At 42.0% G+C, this 22,756-nt stretch overlaps 1 protein-coding gene across 1 annotated transcript in view; it reads right to left on the minus strand.

The window, feature by feature from the left end:
• SLC16A12 (solute carrier family 16 member 12) overlaps window positions 1-22,756 on the minus strand; it is a 74,486-nt gene that overhangs the window by 7,860 nt on the left and 43,870 nt on the right. Inside the window, exons 2-5 of the mRNA XM_082721910.1 lie at window positions 15,957-16,206; window positions 6,478-6,581; window positions 3,430-3,573; window positions 1,337-1,916 (exon numbers count right to left, since the gene is read on the minus strand). Coding sequence (XP_082578036.1) covers window positions 1,337-1,916; window positions 3,430-3,573; window positions 6,478-6,581; window positions 15,957-16,066 — 938 coding nt within the window. The 5' untranslated portion in view covers window positions 16,067-16,206. The remainder of the gene's footprint in view (window positions 1-1,336; window positions 1,917-3,429; window positions 3,574-6,477; window positions 6,582-15,956; window positions 16,207-22,756) is intronic.

The following is a 22,756-nucleotide window of genomic DNA, read 5'->3' on the forward strand; positions in this document are numbered from 1 at the left end:
ATATTGCACTGGCCTGTTTTGCCGATGAAGACCCTTAAGGATCTGAGGGTTAGTGATTTTCCCTAGCTCACAGGGATAATAAGGGGGCAGAGTCAGTGCAAGAACTTATGTCTCACGTATCTCCGACTTCATACGCCTCTATCAAACCTACACTGGGCTACTTCTTTGTTGAGTTGATTGTCCAGGCATATGCCGCTGCTCTCTGCTCTTTTCCTTACCCGCTACATTTTTGGAATTAATTTTAAATATTCATAGCCCTGGAGAACGGCAGTGGAGCCCTGGTTAATTACCAAAGACATAATACAGGATCATTGCTCTCCCACTTCATAGCTCAAGTGTGAAGAGTCCGTTTAGGAGAAGAGGAGGACCTTGCTCTCTTCAATCCTAGCAGATAAGCATTAGCTGAAGAAACCACTTAGTGGATTTCTGACAACTGTGATTCCCAAACTTAAAATTATAATGAAAGTATTTGCTCTTTGAATTGTCAAACACAAATATGTGCCTAGAAATCATGCATGATTATTGCCCCTGGTCTTTCTGCCTGGACTGAGTTCTGCTCCTCTCTCCATTGCCAGCCAGCCTCTGGGGTCATTAAAAAATAACTAAAACCACAACACCCAGCCTGAGGACAGACTTGACTTGGGATGAAATTAAATCTGTCACCAGAACTTGTAGTTACCACAGGTTTCGGCCACTTAGACTTATCCACTCTCCCAAACCATCTAGAACAGCGTTTGGGCAACTATGGCCAAATCCACCCCACTACCTGGTTTTTGCACTCTCTATGAACTAAGAATGGTTTTCTATTTTTGAGTGGGCTGGAAAAAAATAAAAAGAACACGATTATTTTGATACATAAAAATTATATGAGAAATTAAAAGTTCAGTATCCGGGGGCACCTGGGAGGCTCAGCGGGTTAAGCCTCTGACTTCGGCTCAGGTCCTGGGATAGAGCCCTGCATCAGGCTCCCTGCTGAGCAGAGAGCCTGCTTCCCCTTTTCTCTCTCTGCCTGCCTCTCTGCCTACTTGTGATCTGTCTGTCAAATAAATAAAATCTTTAAAAAAATTATTTAAAAATTTAAGTATCCATAAGTAAAATCCTACTGGTGCACCCTCACTTGCATTTGTCTGTATAGGGTCTACAGCTGGTTTGTGCTATGACAGCAGAGTTGAATAACTGTGATCACATGACCCACAGAGCCAAAAATGTTTACTCTCTAGCCCTTTACAGAAAATGTTTGCCGACCTCTCACTGGAAGAACAAGCAAGGGAGTTGCTTTCAGATATGGAAAACTTCCCCCTGGTAGGGAACCAGCTGTGGTCTCAAAGGATTTTACCTTCTGTCAGTTAGCCATCCGAATGTGATATTGCCAACAATGTCAATCACCCCGAGTATGGACATAAGGAAAGCGGCTTGCTGGTGACTCACTCCAACACTCACAGCGTAAGGTACCAAGTACACAAAGAGAGGACTGCAGCCATAAGCCATAAAGAGAACAGAGATGGCTAACACGACAAAGTCTGACATCAGTAAAAAACTGTATTCCTGCTGCAAAGAGCAACAGAGGCAGGTCTGCACCCATTTTTTAGTCAAAGTGGAACAGGGAGCCACTCGCTTGAAGTCTTGTTTCTGAGTTCTACTGATGGGGTTCCGCCCTGGAGTCATCTGTTCCTCTTTCAGGGTAATGGGCCGCATCAAGGCACCGCAAACACAGAGATTCAGAACGAAGCCCCCGAGGATGAGTAAGGCTCCCCGCCAGGAAAACTGTTCGATAAGGAGCTGAACCACCGGGGCCAGAATGAAGGTGCCGATGCCGCTTCCGGACATGGCGATCCCGTAAGCCAGGGCTTTCCGTCTGCTGAAATACTTGCCGACCATGGCAATCGCTGGAGAATAACAGAGTGCAAATCCAAGACCTAAGGATAGAGAGAAGTCCATGAGTGCTGGCACGCCATGAACAGCCAATGAAAGAAAACATTTCAGAATAAATTTATTTGGATGAAGGAGAATCTGGCCTTCTCTGAAAACCCTCTGAAAACTATTTTCTACACCAAGCTGCAGGGGAGTCTCCCCCAACCAGTCATCCACAGTTGGGAAAATACAGCATATATATGACTTTCTTCTTGGGAAGAAACCCTCAAGGGATATGGCTTCTTAAAATGCAATGAAGAACTTTAAAACTGAATTTGGATTAACTAGAAAATCAGGATAATGCTGACCTAGAGAAACTTATTCTCCCCATCAACGAATCTTTTTTATCTTAAATTATCCAGAGAATTAACTCAACTTTTCATGGCCTATGAAAACACAACTCTGATCATCAGGACTACTCTGGAATTTGGGTTTCAACAGCATATACGGCCCCGTGAAATTCCAGGGTAATTTCACATGATTGGGAAACGTCATGCCAGCTTTATACACGGATTTTGCATATAGATAGAGTAACTTGAAAATAGTCCTTAAATTCAGGGGAAAGCCTCTGAAAGGTTTTCAGCTTCAATTCCTTTTAAGCCAAGAAATTCTAAAAGGGAGTCAACCCCTGGGAATTCATGGCATCCAAATGGAAAAACAGAACCACCGTCAGCTCTCTTTTCCATCCGTACTGCAGGGTGACCAATGATCCTGATTTGCCGGGACTGGTAGGTTTCCTGGAGATGAGGTTTTCAGTGCTACGACCAGGGCCCTCCTTGATAAACTGAGATGCCTGGACACCCTAGCAGCTGGGCCTTTTAGACACATTTTCTTAGCCGACAGAGCCAGATTTATAAAATCACTATGAGATTATGGCTTTTATTGGCCAGATCACGCTACCTGCTATGGCACGGTGCGCAGACTGTGAGTTAGTGCTAATCCAAGTCGCTCTGAGTGATGGGGCATATTGCCACTCCAGTGCCACCAACTGATTCCACCTTGATGCCAAGCAGTCCCCTTAGCATCTGATTTATGGATGCACATGGGTTTCTTTTCTTCCTGCAGGGTTCATTGTAATTCTCTAAAGTGTACTTCCATGACATTGAGAGAAACCCCCACTTACTGGACAGTGATCTTCACTATAAAGCAGGGCCAACTCAGGTCGTCAGAGGTAGTATTTTTAGTTCTTGGCAAAGATGTTGGGAGAATGGTCACTGCTGAAAATATATGTTGCCCTGGCTAATCACTCATTGGTTCCGAGTACTGAATCTCACCATGCTCTGCTGCCCAAGGGGAAGCCAGCAGTTACTTTTATCATGCAGCTGGTACATTTTCAGTACAGCAGTACAATCAGCTGGATTTCCAGCTCTTTTAACTGCTAGGTTAGGTAAGCATAAACTAGGTCAGCTAAACGGTGCATCTAGCAAGATGAATATTTTATGGATTACAGTTCTGTGGATGTGCTTAACAAAAATTGAATGGGGGTGGGGCGAGATAAGGGGTACCAAGTGCCCTTACCTGTCAGAACTCCCAGAGTGAGGTAGAGATGCTTCAGATTGGTGGCGAATGAGCCCAGGATGAGACCAGTAGAGGCCAGCAAGCCACCCAGCATGATTCCCACTTGGCAGGATAAGTGGTTACTGACAACACTCCCAAGCGGCGCTTCAAAAGCAATAATAAATGGGTTTAACAGAAGGGCCTTGAGGGTACTGCGAGAAGACTGTGGTGTTGCATCGGCAAAGCCGAGAATGATGGGCCTTTACAGCATCAAGCCTGTCCTGCTCATTCTATGGATTTGGTCACTGAGGAAAGAGGAAACGACTTGTCCATAGTCACACAGAGAACAGGTAGCAAAGCTGGAATTAGGACAGGGTCTGCTGACTTGCTTTTCGTGGCCCCCTCACTTCATTCTCTTACCGTTATAATCCCAGGGCTCTGGGGTGCTTTTTGAACAGTGAATCAGCTCCTTATTTAAATTAGTTATCACCTGGACTGGGATGTACCTTGTATGTTTTATATGGTTTTGATCATGCACCAATAGCAATAATTACGGCAGTCAGCTGGCAGGGAAGGAAAGTGGACACTGTGGCTGGCAGTGCTAGGCAGGGAAGGCCAGGGAAAGAGACCACAGACACATTTCACAATCTGGTACTGTTTTTAGGCTTTAGGAAACTCTGTGGATGAGAAATCAAATGCTTCACGTCCACGGTGATATTTTGGTTGGCCTCCCTCTACTTTGTAGAGGTTTAACAATGTGTCAGAACTGTGCCAACTGCCAGGTTTATAGAATATTAATTAAAGCTGGAACAGACTGCAGAGAAATAGAAGTTTAGGGGAATATGACATGTCCAAGATCACCAAGAAGCACTGCTTGGGGCACCTGACACCAAGGGCAGGGTTTTTTCACCCTCTTACTCTGTCTCTTTGGGCCTTCTAGACTGACGGCAAGGGAGGTGGGTGGAGGGGCAGCACGTAAATTCTTTCTGTGGAACAAGCTGGTACCAGTGTTCTTACTAACAAGATCAGAAGAGCAAGTTCTCTGGGTATTTGGGGAGTATAATTTTGTATTGGTCAAGCTGAAACCGGAGCCTGACTCCAATGTACATGACGGAACCAGTCATCAGCCTGATGTCTCCTGTCAAGTTAACACAGTTGCTGGCTGTAGATAGAACCTCTAGAAGACAGGCAGGAGTGACCTTCCTGAGACTATATCTAAGTCTATCAGAAAGTGACAAAATTCATACCAAATTCGATGAAAAATGTTTATTTCCCTGTTTATCCTAGGGCAAAGCGCCCCACACCCCAGGGAGTGCCCTATACTTGACTCCACAGTTTTCGTCCATGTCCTGAAGCTTCACCAATGTTGTACGGTGAGCAGGTGTGTACATGACAACTGGCTACAACAGGTCGGACGGCTTGCAAGGCCTCAAGCCCTTGAATTTAAAAATGCTGCATCTAACACAACCCTGCTTGATCACATAGTCACTGTGATGGTGTTGGTCACTGAAGGTCATTTATTCCTCTTCTGGGGATTATAAATATTCTCCAAAGGATAACGGTGAGGGAAATGAGTCACCTGTATCCTCTGAGAAAGATAAACATGGCTCATTTGGCATGTTCATATAAAGGCTGTGACTAATAACATGACCCTGAAAACAAAGGGACTGTCTGATTTAAAAAAAACAGGCTAGAAAATACAAAGATATTATTTTTTGATCCCTTAAGACCTTCCAGTGCTATCAGTAGCCAGAGCCAACTTAGCCTTCTCATGAAACTTTTTAGTCCTAGAATTGTTCCCAAATTCCTCCCAACAAAGGAAATACATTTCTGTACGATTCAACTGATTCCTGTGTATGTACATTTTTTCCTATAAAAAATAAGTATGAATCAGTACCTAGAATGGAATCAGTTGATGTTATTTGCGAGTTATTAAATAACATAGTATTTCCCTTTTGCCACCATGACATGGCCTGAAGATTAACAGTAGTTTTTCCTTTTTTAAAACTAAGGATTCATTTAAATGAAATGTTTAGGGGCGCCTGGGTGGCTCAATGGGATAAGCCTCTGCCTTTGGCTCAGGTCATGATCTCAGGGTCCTGCGATCCAGCCCCTCATCGGGCTCTCTGCTTAGTGGGAAGCCTGTTGCCCCCTCCCCCTCTGCCTGCCACTCTGCTTGTGATCCCTCTCTCTCTCTCTCTGTCAAATAAATAAGTAAATAAAATTTAAAAAATAAATAAATAAATGAAACGTTTAAATGAGCCTAGACTACAAATAGATCATTTCGGCTTGACCCAATCTCAGACACTCTCTAAGACATTAACATAATAACTTTGGTTTAAAATGTTCAAAAAGAAAAATCTCAAGGTTAGTTCTCCTCTATCATACCGGTGGATTGAAAGAGTCCATGAGTTCTGAGAACACTCTATAGACCCTATTTGTACCCTTGGGGGTCTCTTGAATGAAATTTTAACCATGGTGAGTACACTTCTCTCATGACTTCACCATCCTATCCTTCCCTCATACTTTCCTAAGAATAAATGTTTATGCATGAAAAATGAAATCCACTAGCCAAATTATGAATCTCTGGGAAGGAAACAGAATGAAAATAAGACTGTCATGCACATATTGCTGGCCCTCATTTAAGAAGACGGCATAGAAATGGCTCACAGTGCTATCCGATGGCTGTTTACGTGACTGGAGAACGAGGGGACCATAGCATTTAGAAGAGAGAAGCCAAACATATACTGCATGCTTAACTGCTTCCCAAATCAGGAGGAGTCCTGTGATGCCCAGCATCCTATCTCATTACAGGAGAACCAAATAATATGTGTCTTTCTGAGAATATTAACTGCCTGTTTCATCTACCATCAGCCAAGACCATTAATTCCAAGAGCATGTCTGGTTGGGTTTGGCTGAAAGTAGGATTGGTCTTCTCTTTTTGTATAGTCTTAGCCAATTTTTAGCAAACCCTTCCTACTCAGAAAAAAATGGGTAAGCAAAATCAGTGGAAGGTCACTGTCAGGTACAGTTCAAGTCACCAGTCTATCCCTGGCAAGGGATACTCACCACAGAGCATGGTCATGCAATCTATAATGGAATGGATCCAAGCCGTTTGGGCGTAATCCTGAGTGAAGTATGTCTGGAACTCCACAAAAAAAATTGAAATACATCTGAAAAAAAACAATGCAAGCATTTTATAGAAAAAAACGTGAACGAACATGGATCTAAACCACAGCTTCAAGCTCTGGGTCCTCTATTTGAATGTCCGTAAGCTTTAATGGTTTTCGGTGGTACATTGCTGGATCACTGTAGGTGGGAAGTCAAAGCTACTGGACCATCTAAAGGATAAGACAAACGAACCTATTTGCCCATCAATAGGGGACCAGCCAAATAAATTTAAACTTATCAATAAAATGAAATATTTTTAGGTGTTAGGATGATTTGGTGTGTATTTATTGATCTCAGAATAAATTCACAGGACAGTCTTAAGTAAAAAAGTAAGTTACAAAGTAGCTTATATAATAAGGCTTATTTTGGTTAAAAAACAAATGAACGTAGTTCATATAAATAGAAAAAGGCCAAAGCATATAAGACCAAAAAGTACTCAGTCACTATATGTGAATGGTGAGATTATAAATGACCACTCTAGATGGAGGCAGACATATAGAGGCAGAGAAACTTTATGTTGAAAAATGGTTAATTACTTAGGATAAAAAGACATAAGCAATTCAGGAGCGATACTTTGCACCACTGTACAACTTGAAATGAATGTTCTACAGATCAGCAAGTTTCCTAACTCAGGGCAGGAGTTCTCAGTACTCAGCGACAGCAAGGGTGAATCCGGCCTTGATGGGAATGAGATAGGAAGTGATCAGTCTCTTGGAAGAGGACTACAGTCTAACTCACCAGGCCTCAGCAGCCCACGGCAACCTGCCACTCCACTGTTCCTCCCCTCTCCAGCTGCTGCTGGGTGTGAAGGTGGGTGATGGGGAAAAAGAAGAAGGAAGAGAATCAGGTATAACCAGGACAGCTGTGTTAGGCAGGTCCGGCTTTACCAGTGGGCCTCCTCTGCAAAGGCCCAGGATCTGGTACCCAGAAGCACAGAACTTAAAATTCCTAACAATTTTATCTTCGAATTTGTGTTTTGTAAGCAAGGTCCAAAAGAACAACGGGGCATGCATATGACCAGAGGAGATACACACACAATGTGTGTTTGCGATTCTTTACCTTGCCATCGACACATGTATTACTAGAGACACAAACTCTGGAAGTCTCACATGTTGGAGTTCGGTGAGACTCAGAGCGAGCACAGGGTAAGTTAAGCTACGACTGAGGAAGTGTGGGGGTAGAGAGGCCATGCTTTTTTCAACCCAAAACTTGCTTCAAATGCAGAAAGAAGGCAATGGTATTCTAAGCAACACAAAGGACTGAGGGTTCGTGTATCCTTTCCTACTCAGGGTATGTCTGTATTTTACTAGCCAACCACTTACCCTGAAAATGATGGCACAGAGGAAAGGGGAAAAGGAAGGCCATCCACAATTCCTTTCCTTTTCTGTCGGTCCTTACTCACCCGTAAGCAGAAGATACAGACTGTTCATAGAAAGTGCGTACATCCACGTCATTGCGGATGGCAAGATTTCATTGTTTTTGATGGCTGAGTAATAGTCCATTGTGTGTACATGTGGATGGAGTTAGAATGTATTATGCTCAGTGAAATAAATCAGTCAGAGAAAGGCAAATACCATATAATTTCACTCATATGTGGAATTAAGAAACTAAGCAGATGAACGTATGGGAGGGGTAAAACAAAAAAAAAAAGAAAGAAAGAAAAAAAAAAAAAGAAAAAAGAGAGAGAGGGGAACCAACCATAAGAGACTCTTTTTTTTTAAATGTATTTTTTTTAATTTTTTTTAATTTTTTATTTTTTATAAACATATATTTTTATCCCCAGGGGTACAGGTCTGTGAACCTAGATGTCCATCAACAGATGAATGGATAAAGAAGATGTGGTATATATACACAATGGAATACTATGCAGCCATCAAAAGAAATGAAATCTTGCCATTTGCGACAACATGGATGGAACTAGAGTGTATCATGCTTAGCGAAATAAGTCAAGCAGAGAAAGACAACTATCATATGATCTCCATAAGAGACTCTTAATGACCCAGAGCAAACTGAGGGTTGATGGAGGGATGCGGGTGGGGGATGGGCATTAAGGAGGGCACAGGGTGTTGTAAGTGATGGATCCCTGAATTCTACTCCTCAAACCAACATTGTACTGCATGTTAGTGAACTAGAATGTAAATAAAATTTTGAAAAAAAGAAAGAAAGGAAATGCATGCATCAAGAAGTGAAGTAAAAACACTTGAGTTTTTGCACACGGCTTCCCCTGTTCTGGTGAAAATGAACTACAGAGGCACGCACGAGCCCCAGAGGTCCCACACAGGAGTTAAATACTCACATTTGTGTTCAAAACGAGTATGGCAGGATATAAAGATGAATGGGAAGTTCATGCTAGTAAGTTAATATTTCCATTTTTCTTTCTTAAGAACAGCTTGGAATAGCAAATTAAGGACTCCATGAAAAATTGAGGGAGACCAGTGAATTTCTACTCTTAACAGCCCTTATTTTCCTACCTTTTGAACAAAGAGGACTGCGTTTTCATTTTGCACTGGGCCCTGCAGTTATGTTGTGGGTCCTGGGGATAGGAAAGGGAAAAGGGAAAAGGGACAGTATGGAGTCCTAAGAACTACAACCCAAACCCTCCCAACCATTCTCCCAGAACCCACATGTGCCTTGGGTACATTTTGAAATCAATGGTCAGAGTTACCCTGATGCTTCAGACTTTTTTTTTTTTTTAATATTTTATTTATTTATTTGACAGACAGAGATCACAAGAAGGCAGAGAGGCAGACACAGAGAGAGGAGGAAGCAGGCTCCCCGCTGAGCAGAGAGCCCGATGCGGGGCTCGATCCCAGGACCCTGGGATCATGACCTGGGCCGAAGGCAGAGGCTTTAACCCACTGAGCCACACAGGCACCGCTGCTTCAGACTTTTTAACATGACTCCTGAGACCTTGCATGAGCTGGCTCTTCTTAGTGTCTCCCCCAGCTCCCCGCCACTATGCATTCTTTACTGCAGTGGGACCCAACGTTTTCCATGACTTTCAACACACCGCCCGTACTCCTCCACACCTCTGAGCATCAAAGATTTGTCTTCTTTTCTAGGATGCTCTCAGCTTCCCTCATTCCTTTAGTCTCAAGATAACTGTCAGCTCCTCCAGGAAGTCTTCCCTGACTACCCGAGTCTGGGTTTGATGCCTCTCTTACATGTTTACATGACACGCGGGGCACTTCCCACATGATGGGCAGATGGCAATTCCCTTCGCATGCGTTTGCATTCTCCACTAGACTGTTGTTCTGTGTCAGCAAAGGCCCTCTCTGTCTTATCTTGCATTTAATCCCAAATAGCCAGTATACCACCTTTCGTGTACTGGGGTGCTCATTAACTATTGTTCAAGGTTGAAGGTATTGAGGGAAGGAAAGAAAGAAGGAAGGATTAGCATTGGTAAAGAAGTGACTGGAAGGTGAGGAAGTAGAAAGGCTGAGTAGAAACTTCAAGGACATAAATGAGGAAACAGGAGGAGGAAGCCTGGTTGCTGGCTGTTCAGGAAAGGGTAGCGAGATAAGGTGGAGTAGAGAGGTGAAGAACTGAAGTTCATAAGCTGATGGACAAATGAGTAGGAGGGAAATACAGAAGGTGGAGAGGCAGCAGCCTAAGAAGAAAGGGTCCCAGATGGCGATGACATTTTGGGATTGTAAATCATCGTCTCTTCTCATCACTAAATCGTTCTGAGGGATTTAATATCTGTGTGACTATGTTTGTCTCGTGACTTTCTTGTTTTATTGCTGTTTTGTTTTCTGCTTAACGGTTTTCCTAACTGACTTGGCTAGTCATAACGGTCAAACGTTAGGTATGTAAAATTCAAAAATAACCCCTGAGCTTCTTATCTAAACATGGGAGCCGGTCTGCCCGAGGTGAAATTTAATAACCACAAACATGCTCTGATTGACCGTGACTTTCATAAAATACAGGAATAATACTGCATCACTGCTTATTTGTTCTCAAAAGGGAAAAGAACTTTTGAAATGGTAAAGGCTCAGGATTTATAGCTTCTAAACATAGGCTCGGCCTTAAAGAAAACAAATGTTATCAGGAGAATGTGGGCTTCTCATTCCAGAAATAATTTTTACTGTCCTTTGGAAAATGTGTGCATCTGACATGTCAGGAAAGCTGGGCCCTCACCTCTGATTCTCATATGGAGTAACTGAGAATTTTGATAATGCTTCTTCATCTTTCAGGGTCTCATGTTCCTCATCTAGGACATAAGCAGTTTGATAAACATAACTGGGTCAGCCATAATGCATTAGATCATGCTGCAGTTGCAAAAAACTCCTAACATCCTGCAGGGGTTGACAGGCTCTATTCCTAAGAATGAGGAACAAAATATCAGGACACCTGTGTAGCTCAGTTGGTTAAGCGCCTGCAGGGTCCTGGGTTCAAGCTCCATGTCTGGCTCCTGCTCAGCAAGAAACCTGCTCTTCCCTCTCCCCTTCCCTTCCCCAGCTTGGGCTCCCTCTCTCACTCACTCTCTCTCTCTTTCAAATAAATAAATAAATAAAATCTTAAAAAAAAAACAACAACAACAAAATATCACCCAAGTGTCATCTAGTATTCTCAAAGATACTTTCTCTCAAGGGGCCAACATGCCTACTGTTTCTACCTTGCTACTCTGCTAGAGAATTCTTCTTTGGCCTCTGAAGAGCTAGATGCTGACAACATCTGGTAACTGGTCAAGACTTTCTTCTGGTTGATGGAGTTGTGCACTGCATCAATGGCAGAAGTGATCCACTGGACAGTGTAGCCTAGTAGTTAAAAGAATTACTACTCACTAACCATGTGACTTTGTTTTATTTTTTGTTTTTGTAGCTCCTTAAATTTTTTTATTAAAGTAAATGTATATTATTTGTACAGTTTTCTTCTGATTTTTATTTAAATTTTAGTTAGTTAACATACAGTGAAATGTTGGTTTCAGGATAACCATGTGACTTTGGACATATCCAATCTCTCTGTGTTCCAAGGACTAAAAAAATTAATGAATGAAGGGTGCCTGGAACAACATTAACCAGCACAGAGCAAGCACTCTGCTAACATTAGCTATTACTTACAGGAATTCAGCTGTTGTTAGAAGAGCTCCTAATCCCACAGGACTGTAGACATCTATTGCAACTAAGTTAATTTGGATCCAGAAGAGGTTGAGAGAAAAATAGGTCTTACAGCTGGACGCTTTCTTTGAACATTTAAATCAACTATTGCTTTTTCAAGTCAACTCTAATTCAAGTTGTCCATTTACAAATAGAACATCATGTAATTTCACAATGAAATAGGATTCTTAAAATAGAGAATGTATTTGCTAATAAGATATCTTGAAGAAAAAAATGAGTAGTCAACACACATTGACAGAGACAGAAAATAAATAAGAAGGATAGCTTTACTAGCCTGGACAACTTTAAGCTTTATGTAAATTTCACATTTAAGGCAGTGTCATCAGTTACAAGGCAAGAGCTGAAATACGATTTTAAAGTGTCCTGGGTCATCATAGTAGCAGTGTTTGTAAAGCAAAAGCCAGGGAACAATACAAAAGTCCTTCAAAGGGCACCTGGATGGCTCAGTGGGTTAAGCCCTCTGCCTTTGGTCGTGGTCCCCGGCTCCTGGGATTGAGCCCCACATCGGACTCTCTCTCTGCTCAGTGGGGAGCCTGCTTCCTCCTCTCTCTCTGCCTGCCTCTCTGCCTACTTGTGATCTCTCTCTGTCAAATAAATAAATAAAATCTTTTTTTAAAAAGTCCTTCAAAAAATGTGTAAAATAAATTATGCTCACATCCTTGTGATGGAATTTTAAGCAGTTCTTTTTCAGCGAGTTAGAACCATATGTGCTGATATGGAGATGTTTCCAAGAGGTACTGTTAAGCAAGAGAAAACAAAGTTCAAAACAGTGTGTATAATATGAAAAGAATATGCTTTATATACGGATACAAGTTCTAAAAAATTTTTTTGAAAGGTCTGAAGAAAATATCAACAAGGTTAACTTTTGGGAAGTGAAACTGGCATTCAGGAGGTGAGGAGAAAAAGACTATTTTATGCATCTCTGAATTCAAATTTTTATCATCTGGATGTATGGCTTAATTTTTTTGTTGTTGTTGTTGTTTTTTAAGTTTTTTTCATTTAGGAGTACCTGGGTGGTTCAGTTGGTTAAGCATCCTGGGCTCAAGTCCCCGTGGAAGGCTCCCTGCTCCTCGGGGAGCCTGCTTCTCCCTCTGCCTGCCGCATCCCCTGCTTGTGTTTGCAGTTGTGTCAAATAAATAAATAAAATCTTAAAAAACCAGATTTATTTTAGAAAGAGAGAAAGAGAGAGAGAGAGAGCCAGGGGAGGAGCAGAGAGGGCAGGAGAGGGACAAGCAGACTCCCCGCTGAGCTTGCAGCCTTACTCAATTGCAGGACCCCGGAATCATGACTTGAGCCAAAGGCAGTTGCTTAATCTACTGAGCCAACCAAGTTTCATCCCTCTCTGTATGGTTTAATTTTTAGGTATACAGTTTAAATAGGAAAAAAAAAAAAAAAAGAATTGCACAACAGGCACTGATCTTCTGCACTGACAAACCACCCTCGTGGCTGCTTTCCTTGGCTGGATCTCCGGTCCTCTTGGCTGCTGTGTGTTCATGACATCGAGTTCCAATGCTCGCTGTGTCTTCACATTTTTCTCCTCTGAGCTTAATTCTGCTCAGCTATGCCCCTCGAAGCCTCCCCTATTAAACTCTGATAATAGGTCTTCACCACTAGCCACAACCCCCTTCTGGCTACCAGCTAAACCCTTAACGGTTCAGGAAGGAGGGCTGCCCACCGTGATCACAAAGTGAGTAGCAGATGAAGGGCACAGACCTGATGCAGCTGGAAACCTCTTTCTTATTTCATTCCTTCCTGGCCAAATGCTACCCATTCTTCAAGACTCTGGGGATGACTTCCCTAGAAATCCTGCCTTGAACAGCTATGTCAGAAAAACCCCTCTCTCACCCGTGCTATTCTACAGTCTGTTTTTACCTGATGGATATTTTGCACGTTTTGATTTGTATTTTCAGTTATTTGTGCCTGAGCCTACCAGGGTCGTGTTCCAACATCTCTGTGTGTTTGGAAATGCCTAGATAGATCCTTGTCCTCAGTGAATGCATAGTTATATATTAGTGGACCTAATTTCTATTAAATTGAAGTTGAAAACTTAAGGGTACAACCTGAAAGAAATATGCAAGACTTTCGGCCCTTGGTGACAGTCGTGGGTTCTGCTGGCATTTCTACTGTGACTGAGAAAGAACTGGGATTCAGTGTCCTGCTAAACAAGACCAGCCACACAAGATGTTAAATGAGCATTAAAGACCATCAATAAGGGCTCCTGGGTGGCTCAGTGGGTTAAGCCGCTGCCTTCGGCTCAGGTCATGATCTCAGGGTCCTGGGATCGAGTCCCTCATCGGGCTCTCTGCTCAGCAGGGAGCCTGCTTCCTCCTCTCTCTCTCTCTGCCTGCGTCTCTGCCTACTTGTGATCTCTCTCTGTCAAATAAATAAATAAAATCTTTAAAAAAAAAAAAAAAGACCTTCAATAAGTTAGTGTCTTTGCTGCAAGTCCTCAGTTTTCTACAGACCCCTACCCCAAGTTATATCCATAGTTTCAGAGGACAACACTCAGAGAATTCACATGTCTCCCGGCCTTAATGTGTAGTTGTTTGTACATGAAAGGGGGTGACCGCTCTCGTGACTATTTTAGCAACAGGACAGGGAGAATGGAGAGCCTCTGTAAGAACTGTCCCCTGGCACCATGACTTCTCATCACTGACATGACAACCCTATGGAGATGAGGAAGTAGCCTACCTTAAGGCAATGACACCATCACCAAGGAAATTAAAAAAAAAAAACAAACACCTATGTCTGGTAAGACTATGCTGTTCTAGAGAAGAAGGTCCTATGTTTGAGGGGACAGGAACTGGCCACAGAGCTTCCTCAAAGTGCCTACATCTTGGAGCAGAACAAAGATGGAGATTGAAGCAAGGTCACTTCTTGCAATAAAAAGGCACCGAGAGAGGATGTGTAGTGGATATATACACTAATGGAAGAACAAGCAGAAGTATGACGTGTACATGAGAAATAACAGGATAGGATAACACCTAGATTGTGTTGGAAGGAATCAATGGATTATGTGTGCACATGCAATGGCAAATACACAAGATAAGACATTAAAAAAAAAAAAAAAAGACTAGAAACCCAGTCCAGTTCTGTCCCAGCAGACAAAACTGTAGGTAAGTCACTTAAGCTCTTTGAGTACCAGTGTCCTAATCTTATGACAGCGAGGTAAGCCTAGTCTGCCTAAAGTGCATCATGAAGACTCAACGACCTGAAAGATATCAACCTGAGCCCTCCTTATAAAGCACTGAACTCACCTCTAGAACTTTCACATCATGGATATAATGGAGGCTTCTACATGTATAAGAACCAAGACTTTCCTTTTTAACTCTATGACTCCTCATACCCAGAGCACAAGGTCCATGATACAGATGGAATAAAATCCAGACTCAACACCAATCGCATTATTTTTTAAATGATACATAGTCAACCAACCTTTATTGTAGTAAAAACGAATAACCCGCTTCTTTTCTGCATTATATATTGTTTTGGGGGAAACATCAATGCTTTCACTGAGGATGTCATCAAAGTTTTTAGTGCAAATTACTTTGCTTCACTGCTAAATGTGTATTTTCAAAGAAGAGCAACAAGGAGCTCTACTGGAATGAAAGCACACATAGAGGAAAGAGCTAGCATATGCAGATGTCAAGCATGCACTTACTCCAAATATAAACAAGACGAATGAGTCCCAATGTACACAAGCGTAACTTAAGCATATTCCACACTATGCTCTTGAATAAAAGAAAGAGGAGAAATGAACAAGCAAGAATGAGAGAAGACTGTACTTTTGCTGTTACTTTCTTTCAACCTAGAACTTAGCTTCCAGCATCACGGCCAAGTGTAAAATGAAGCAGAATTTAAATTCTAGGTTTTAAGCTTCTAACAGCTCAGTATCTGGAGAGTCAAGAGGTTTTCAAGGATTGTTTTGACCTTATGTATTTTTCTTTTCTGGGATGGTCTGCTTATGAAAACAAATGGCTGGAACAGCCATAACATTTAGTCTAAAAATGCCATAACACTCCAGATTTCTGTGCCAGATAACATAGAAGACACGACTACCCAGGACTTGCAAGTGTCACAAAATCCCATTCCTTGCAAAGAAAAAGACATCTGAACAAAGAAATACACACACACACACACACACATGCATACACACAGATATTTTCACAATGACAGGTTCAGAAACAGAACAAAGCAGACTCAGAGAAAAAGACAAACCAGATCACCTCAATCCATGAAGAGGAGAATCCCACCTACCTGGTGACCGCCCGGGTGCAGATGGTAACAAGGAAACAGCCAGCCACGATCATCCAGCCCCAGCCTCCATCTGGAGGAGAGGTAGACCGAACTCTAGTTCCTTTGGCCATGACTTCGATTCTTTTTTCTTCTTTTTCGGGTTACTCTGATAGCCCAGTTATAATCCTGGAAGAGTTTTGCTGTCCAGTGATTTCCTATTGGCATTCAAGATTAGCATGGAATGCTACCTGGCACATAGGTTACTGGCCATCTAAAACCAAAAATCAGGATATATTTATTTCATTGTCATATCCAAAGGTTGATTTCTCACTTGACAAAAATGATTGTTACTTTCCTGTGAAATACGATTATTTGTAACTATGAATGCTGGGCCGAGGCAAAGACCATTAGTTGTCCTTGATACCCGTTCTTCTTCTTTTTAATAAAAGATCCTCCCAAATTTTAGATAAATCCACGTCCACCCAGTTTGATACCCTATTTCCTAGCTTGTCTTGAAGGTAGATGTGGAAACACAGTTTAATCTAAATAAAAGGGATGGAAGATAAAGTGATGCACCATTTCTTGCTCAGGAGTTCAAAAGCAAAGGCACTTTCTCAGGACTTCCACCACCCCCTCTCCCATAGACAAGCTTGGATGTGAGGGGTGAGACAGCTTCACCCACACAGACCAGGACAGCACCCTGAGGGCTGGCAGAAACACAGCGTAGAAGGAGCCCTGGTCCCCAGTGATGGTGGAGAAGGGCTGCCTCTTCAGCTCCGGACTTCACAGACCTCTGCACTGTTACACAAATACCAAAAAACTTCCTTTTTTTTGAGTGTCTGTATTTTGGAGTCTCTCTGTCACAACAGCTTAGACTATGTCCTACTTATGACACCAAATGACTCTGATAGTAACTTCTTTGGCATTTCTGATTAGCAATGCTATAATTTGTATTTATTTTTGTTTTTTAAATTTCTTCTTCAATGCTATCATTTCTAAGTGTGCAATAAAAGCAAGATGAGAATGACAAATAAATGAACCAGAATGGAGAGCCCAGTAGGAAGTATATAATAATTCAATATAGCTAAATAAGGTAGCAGAGATTGGTTGGGGGAAAAAAGGGTTACTCAATATATCATGTCACAACTCTCCCTCTAGTTCTTAACCTTCCAGATAGGTCAGAGTTAAATGCAAAAAAATAAAAATTAAAAAAAAAAAAAAAAAAAAAAAAGCAAGCAAGCAAGCATTAAAAATCTAGGTGAAAATACAGGCAAACATTTATCTGATCTCTAGATAGGAGAAGGACTCCCTGAGATATAAAGTAATGAAACAAACTAAGGAAATTTTTGTTGATTTGTCTAAATTAAAATTTAACATTTCCACATATCACAGGATGTACTAAATAAAGCCAAATGATAAACCACAGACCTGCGAAAAAACCATTAGCAAGACATGGTTCAAAGAAGTAATATCTGCAACATTAACTCATTCAATTACCAGCACTTCCTGAGTGTCTACTAGGTGCCAGGCAGTATTTCAGGGCCCCTCCTATGGTCCCGCCTCTTGTTGTTCTTGACTGTGTATAATCCTTCCCCTTGAGTGCAGGCGGGACCTGTGACTTGCTGCTAACCAGAGTAGGGCACAGGTGACAGGACATAAATCCCTTGATTATGTCATGTTATATAAGACTCAGTCTTGCTAAAAAAAAAAAAAAAAAAAAAAACTTGCTCTTGCTCTCCTGCGGCCTTGATGAACAAGCTGTCATATTGCACATGGCCTGTGGAGGGGGCCATGTCAGCGGGGACTGTGGGCAGCCTGGGGGAGCCAAGGATAACCTCCAGAAGAGAACAAGAAGCTGAAGTTCTCAATCCTACAACAAAAGGGAAACAAATTCTGCCACAACATCCCAAGTGGGCTAGGAAGTAGATTTTTTTCTGGTGAGCCTCTGGTTGAAAACAGAGCTTGGCCGACATTTTGACTCCAGCCTGTGACACACAAAGCTGAGGAACTCGTTAAGCTGTCCTGGATTCTGGTCCCACAGAAACTGTGATATAAGGTGCTTCTTAAATTATTCTATAGCGTGTCAAGCAGGCTTCTGAAATACTGTTAGGGATGAACTGTTTGAGAGACAAAAATAAGGGTTCTGATAGATCCTTTTCCTACAGGATGGAGCAAATCACTCAGTTGTTGGTACAATTTGATTATGATCATCAGATGAAATCGAGGTGGTATTAATTCAATGAAACATCATTTCAAATAAGACAAAGCATGCTTTATTTGGAACACAGGCTCTGTACCACTTGGTAAATTATGGGCAAACCAAATGAATACACATTTTTTTACTCTAAAGCCAAAATTTCTTTTAAGAAGATGGCTCACAGTAGAATCTTGCCATCTTTAAAGCCACCAGAACAAACTGGCAGCCTGTGAATTCATAGAGCAAACACAGAGCAGAGATAGTGAATGGGATTCATTCCCTTAGAAGACGGGCCCCGAGAACTCCCCCGCACCTTGTGTAACATGAGGACAGAGCATAAAGAAGGCCGTCTAGGAGCAAGGAGATGGGTTCTCACCCACTACCAATTCCACCAGCACCTTGATCTTGAACTTCCCACCTTCAGAACTGTGAGAAATAAAGGTTTGTTATGCAAGCCATCCAGTCCAGAGTAGTTTTGTTATAGCAGCCTGAATGGACTAAGACAACTGAAGCTTTAGATGTCCCAATTCCCTTGAGAAATGGATAATGCTGAATACGGCAGGCAGGCCTTCCTTTGTGGCAGCTATCACAGGGAGTGAAGGAGCAGCACATTCCTGGGTAAGGCCTGTATCCCCCCTTTCACCCTGTCCCTGACCTCCTGTCCTGTCCGACCTCGCGGTCTCACTAATATACAACACGTGACAGGCCCCTGCAGACACAGCTTCTCTACTTGTGCCCATACCGTGTTGCCCTAAGTCAGACTTTCTTGAAGGGCCAGATGTGAGTCACATTCATGGGATGCTTTATGTTTCAGGCTCTCTCTCACAATTTCAACGCGACCAGACTTCAAGGTTCTACCCACACCTGCACACAGACACAATGAAATAACTTACTGCTTAGACACCATTAGGTGCCAAGCGTCATGAAATGGTAGAATCAATTGTACAAGGAAAACAGCTGAAGCTCAGAAACCTCTGCCTTGGTTTAGTTCAAGCCTCTTCATAGTTTTTCCATTGAAATAACCCCAAGGGTAAGTTGTTTTCCAACTGAAGACTGTAAGTCCACCAACACATAAATGTCCAGTATCCAGACCGTCCCCAGTCAGTGCTGCTCGGTGTTGTTCAGGGGTGCTGGAACAGGAATGCCTCAGAGCCCAGTTGGTTAAGTGCCTGCTTTTGGCTCAAGTCATGGTCCTGGATCCTGGGATCGAGCCCTGCATTAGGCTGCAGGGCCCTTTCCCCATACTTGTGCTCTCTTTGTCAAATAAATAAGTAAAATATAAAAAAAAATGCTGAAAATTGCAGTGAAATATAGTGCAACAGATGAAGAAATAGAAAGTTATTCAAATAGTTTGCAGTAATCTCATTGCTGGGAAGTTATCCTAAGAAAACAATTTAAGAGAAGATAGACACTAGGGGTGGAAAATAATCGTTGCATTATGAATAATATATAAAATGGAGACAACTTAAGTGTTCAATAACTGGGAAGTGTCTCAAGAGTTATGAGACATGAACAAACAGAACAGTATTCAATCCTTTCAAACCATCAACAAGAAGATAATATTGTAATAGGGGAAAACATCTATGATGCCATGTTAAGGGGGAAAACGGTCTCTAAAACAGTATGCACATTGTGAGGAGACGCTAGGTAAAACTTAGGTAGAAGTTGCATACTTGCAACTGTCGCAAAGAATACAAGGATATGCAAAAAGGGATATAGTTGTAAAGATGATGCAAAAATACATCTGGTATTTTTGTTAGGAAAATTCTTTTCAATACCATTTTATATACAGCTTTCTTAGGTAGTTCAGGTCTACTTCTGTGATGTAAATATGAGCACGGGCATTTCTTCTGCATAGTCTATCAAGGACTAGAAAGAACCATATCACAGTTATTGAAACAACACAGTGAAAATTAGGTGATTGTTCAGCAGAGGACATGATGTACATAACAAGCTCTGGCGAAAATAAAATGTTCTGTCTCATTACACAAGTCTTAAGCATCATTAACTTTTACTTCATCTCTTGTGTCTCCAAATGATTCCATTTTCATTTGTTTTATTTGAGCAATCTCTCTGGCATTCCCACATTTTGTAAGTTAAGAACTGATTCATGCAGATCTCTCAAAAAAATACAATTGCAAGAAGCTACATGAGCGAGTTAAGTCAGACGCCCAAGCAGCGCGGGGCTGACGGCACCATGAACAGAGGTCTGTTTTAAGTTAAAGTCAACCTGGGTAAAACCACAGAACCTGGAACATTCTCACAGGGTTCCAGGGTGGGGAGAAGCAGCTTGGAAAGCATTGGAAGGTGGTGCCATGATTAATAATTCCTCATGAACAGGCCCCCTTGAGTCTCACAAGCCTCAGAGATGGGCGCTGTTTTCTCCCATTCACAATGATGAAGCTGAAGCCCAGAGGAGTGAAGGGACTCACGTGGCAGTGCTACATGGAGATACGGGGTGGAGGCGAGAGACCCTGGCAGATCTGGGCAGTGTGCTTACCCATCCACCTTCCAGATTTCCAAACAGCTGTTGGACACTGTATCAACAAGCCATACAAACAATGGTAAAGCTTGAGAACCCACTGCCATGAGTGATCAGGAAAGAAGAAAGAGAGGAAGCCCATAGGTTAACACAAGGGGATACTGCCCAAAAAGCACCTCGTGTTTCTCTCAAAACAGGTCATTCGATAGATTTCTATGTATTCAGAAGAAATGCAGGGGTTAGACAAGGCTAACCTCATTTCCTGGAGACTTTGGAGCAGCCTGTCGTTCCTCTAGAATACTAGCTTGCACATTTTTATAAATAATTAACTGCCCCGATATGGCACAAATATACGAAAAAGGTCCTTTACTGAATTAATAGTATACCGAAAACAATATGGAAAGGAAGCATGTTACCATCATGTAATTCTTCATTTTACTAATTGGCCTCCAAATTATTTCATTTTGACATCCAACTACTAAAGCATCTCATTTTGGTTCCAGAAAATCTTTTTGGAACACAAGTGTCTCTATATTATGATGTTCCTCTAAGATTACTCTTTAATAATACAAATTAGGATATATGCTCAATTTCACTTCACCCTCCTGGCTTTAAAAAAATTAACCATTTGCAGGGACCCCGAGTTGCTCAGTCAGTTAAATTTCTTAAACATCTGCTTTTGGCTCAGATCGTGATCCTGGGGTCCTGGAATCAAGCCCTGTGTTGGCCCCTGCTCAGTGGGGAGTGTGGTGTTTCTCTCGCTGCCCCTGGTTTTCTCTGTGCCTCTCCCTCATTTGTGCTTTCTCTCTCACTTACTCTCTCCCAAATAAATGAAGTCTCTAAAAAAAAGTTTTTGTACTATTCTTACAACTTTTCTATAAATGTGAAATTATGTCTGGGGCACCTGGGTGCCTCTGTTGGCTAAGCATCTGACTCTTGATCTCAGCTTAGGTCATGATCCCAGGGTCCCGAGTTTGAGCCCTGTGTCAGGCTTCCATCTCATTGGGGAGTCTGCTTCTCTCTGTGTGCTCTGTCCCTCCCTGCTGCTCATGCTTTCTCTCTCTCTCTCAAATAAATAAAAACTTTTAAAATAAAATCTAACCATTTGCAAAGAATTCTTGCTAACAGTCAATAACTTTCCACAAAAGCACTGCATTTGTGGGGCAAATCTTTCATGCTGACCTTGGTAAAGTTTTCTGAAGTGATCTCTTCTGCCAGTAGAAGACCTATGCATCTCTTACAGTCCATGTGTTGCTGAGAAAAGTCGACAATGGTCCCTGAAACACTTGTTTTGTTAGGGCTCCCAATACTATCTTGTTCTTTCCTTCCTCCATTCCCTTTTACTTCCGGTGTCTTAGCCTTTAGCTGAACCCTTCTTCATAAACTGCTTTGCAGCCACAGAAGAGTTAAAAGGTGTGTGGGAGAAAGGTAATCAAGAATGGGAATTAAAACCATTGGGTCTAAGCGACATGTGGTAGTTGTTATAACCCTGTGCAAATCACCTCGTCTCTGCGAACATTTCCTAATCTATAAAACCAGGGAGTTGAATTACTATTTATCCTTCAAACCAGCTGGCTGATTATTAGGTACCTCTTCCCTCATAAGTGAGTACCTGGTGGACCAGGCACTTCTTAGTAAACTGATCGCTCTATACTTTGTTTTGATTTAAGAATCATGAAATTTGCCAGTATCTCTCATTTTTGAGGCATTTCTAAAATATTCCGGTACTGCAGGTAGTATTTTTGGGATATCTCTTGAGGTATTTATGACCTTTTATTGGCAAGCTGGTTTTCTCTCGCTGCCCCACTTCTGTCATTAAGGCTAAGCCAAGACATTCATTGCTGTAAGAAACAGAAGGGTGAGTCCCCTCCATAATAAATTCATCCATAAATAAGGAATCATAGGCTTGGGATAAAGGGGAAGTTTCTATCACACTAAGGGAAAGTAATTTCTAAATTCTTCACCATACCACTTATCCACCCCTGGTCAAGACTTAAGAGAACCGGAAGTGCAGTCCTGAAAAACCTAGACAGCTCATCACTCTTCCTTTTAAAAGAGCTTTTGCCCTTCCTTTCTGGGTTGGCTTCTACGGTACACAGTGAGGATCGAAGCCAATACTTAGAAACCAGCAAGATGAGTGTC

The sequence above is a fragment of the Mustela nivalis genome, assembly GCF_964662115.1.
Source record: "Mustela nivalis genome assembly, chromosome: 2".
NCBI classification, from domain to species: Eukaryota; Metazoa; Chordata; class Mammalia; order Carnivora; family Mustelidae; genus Mustela; species Mustela nivalis.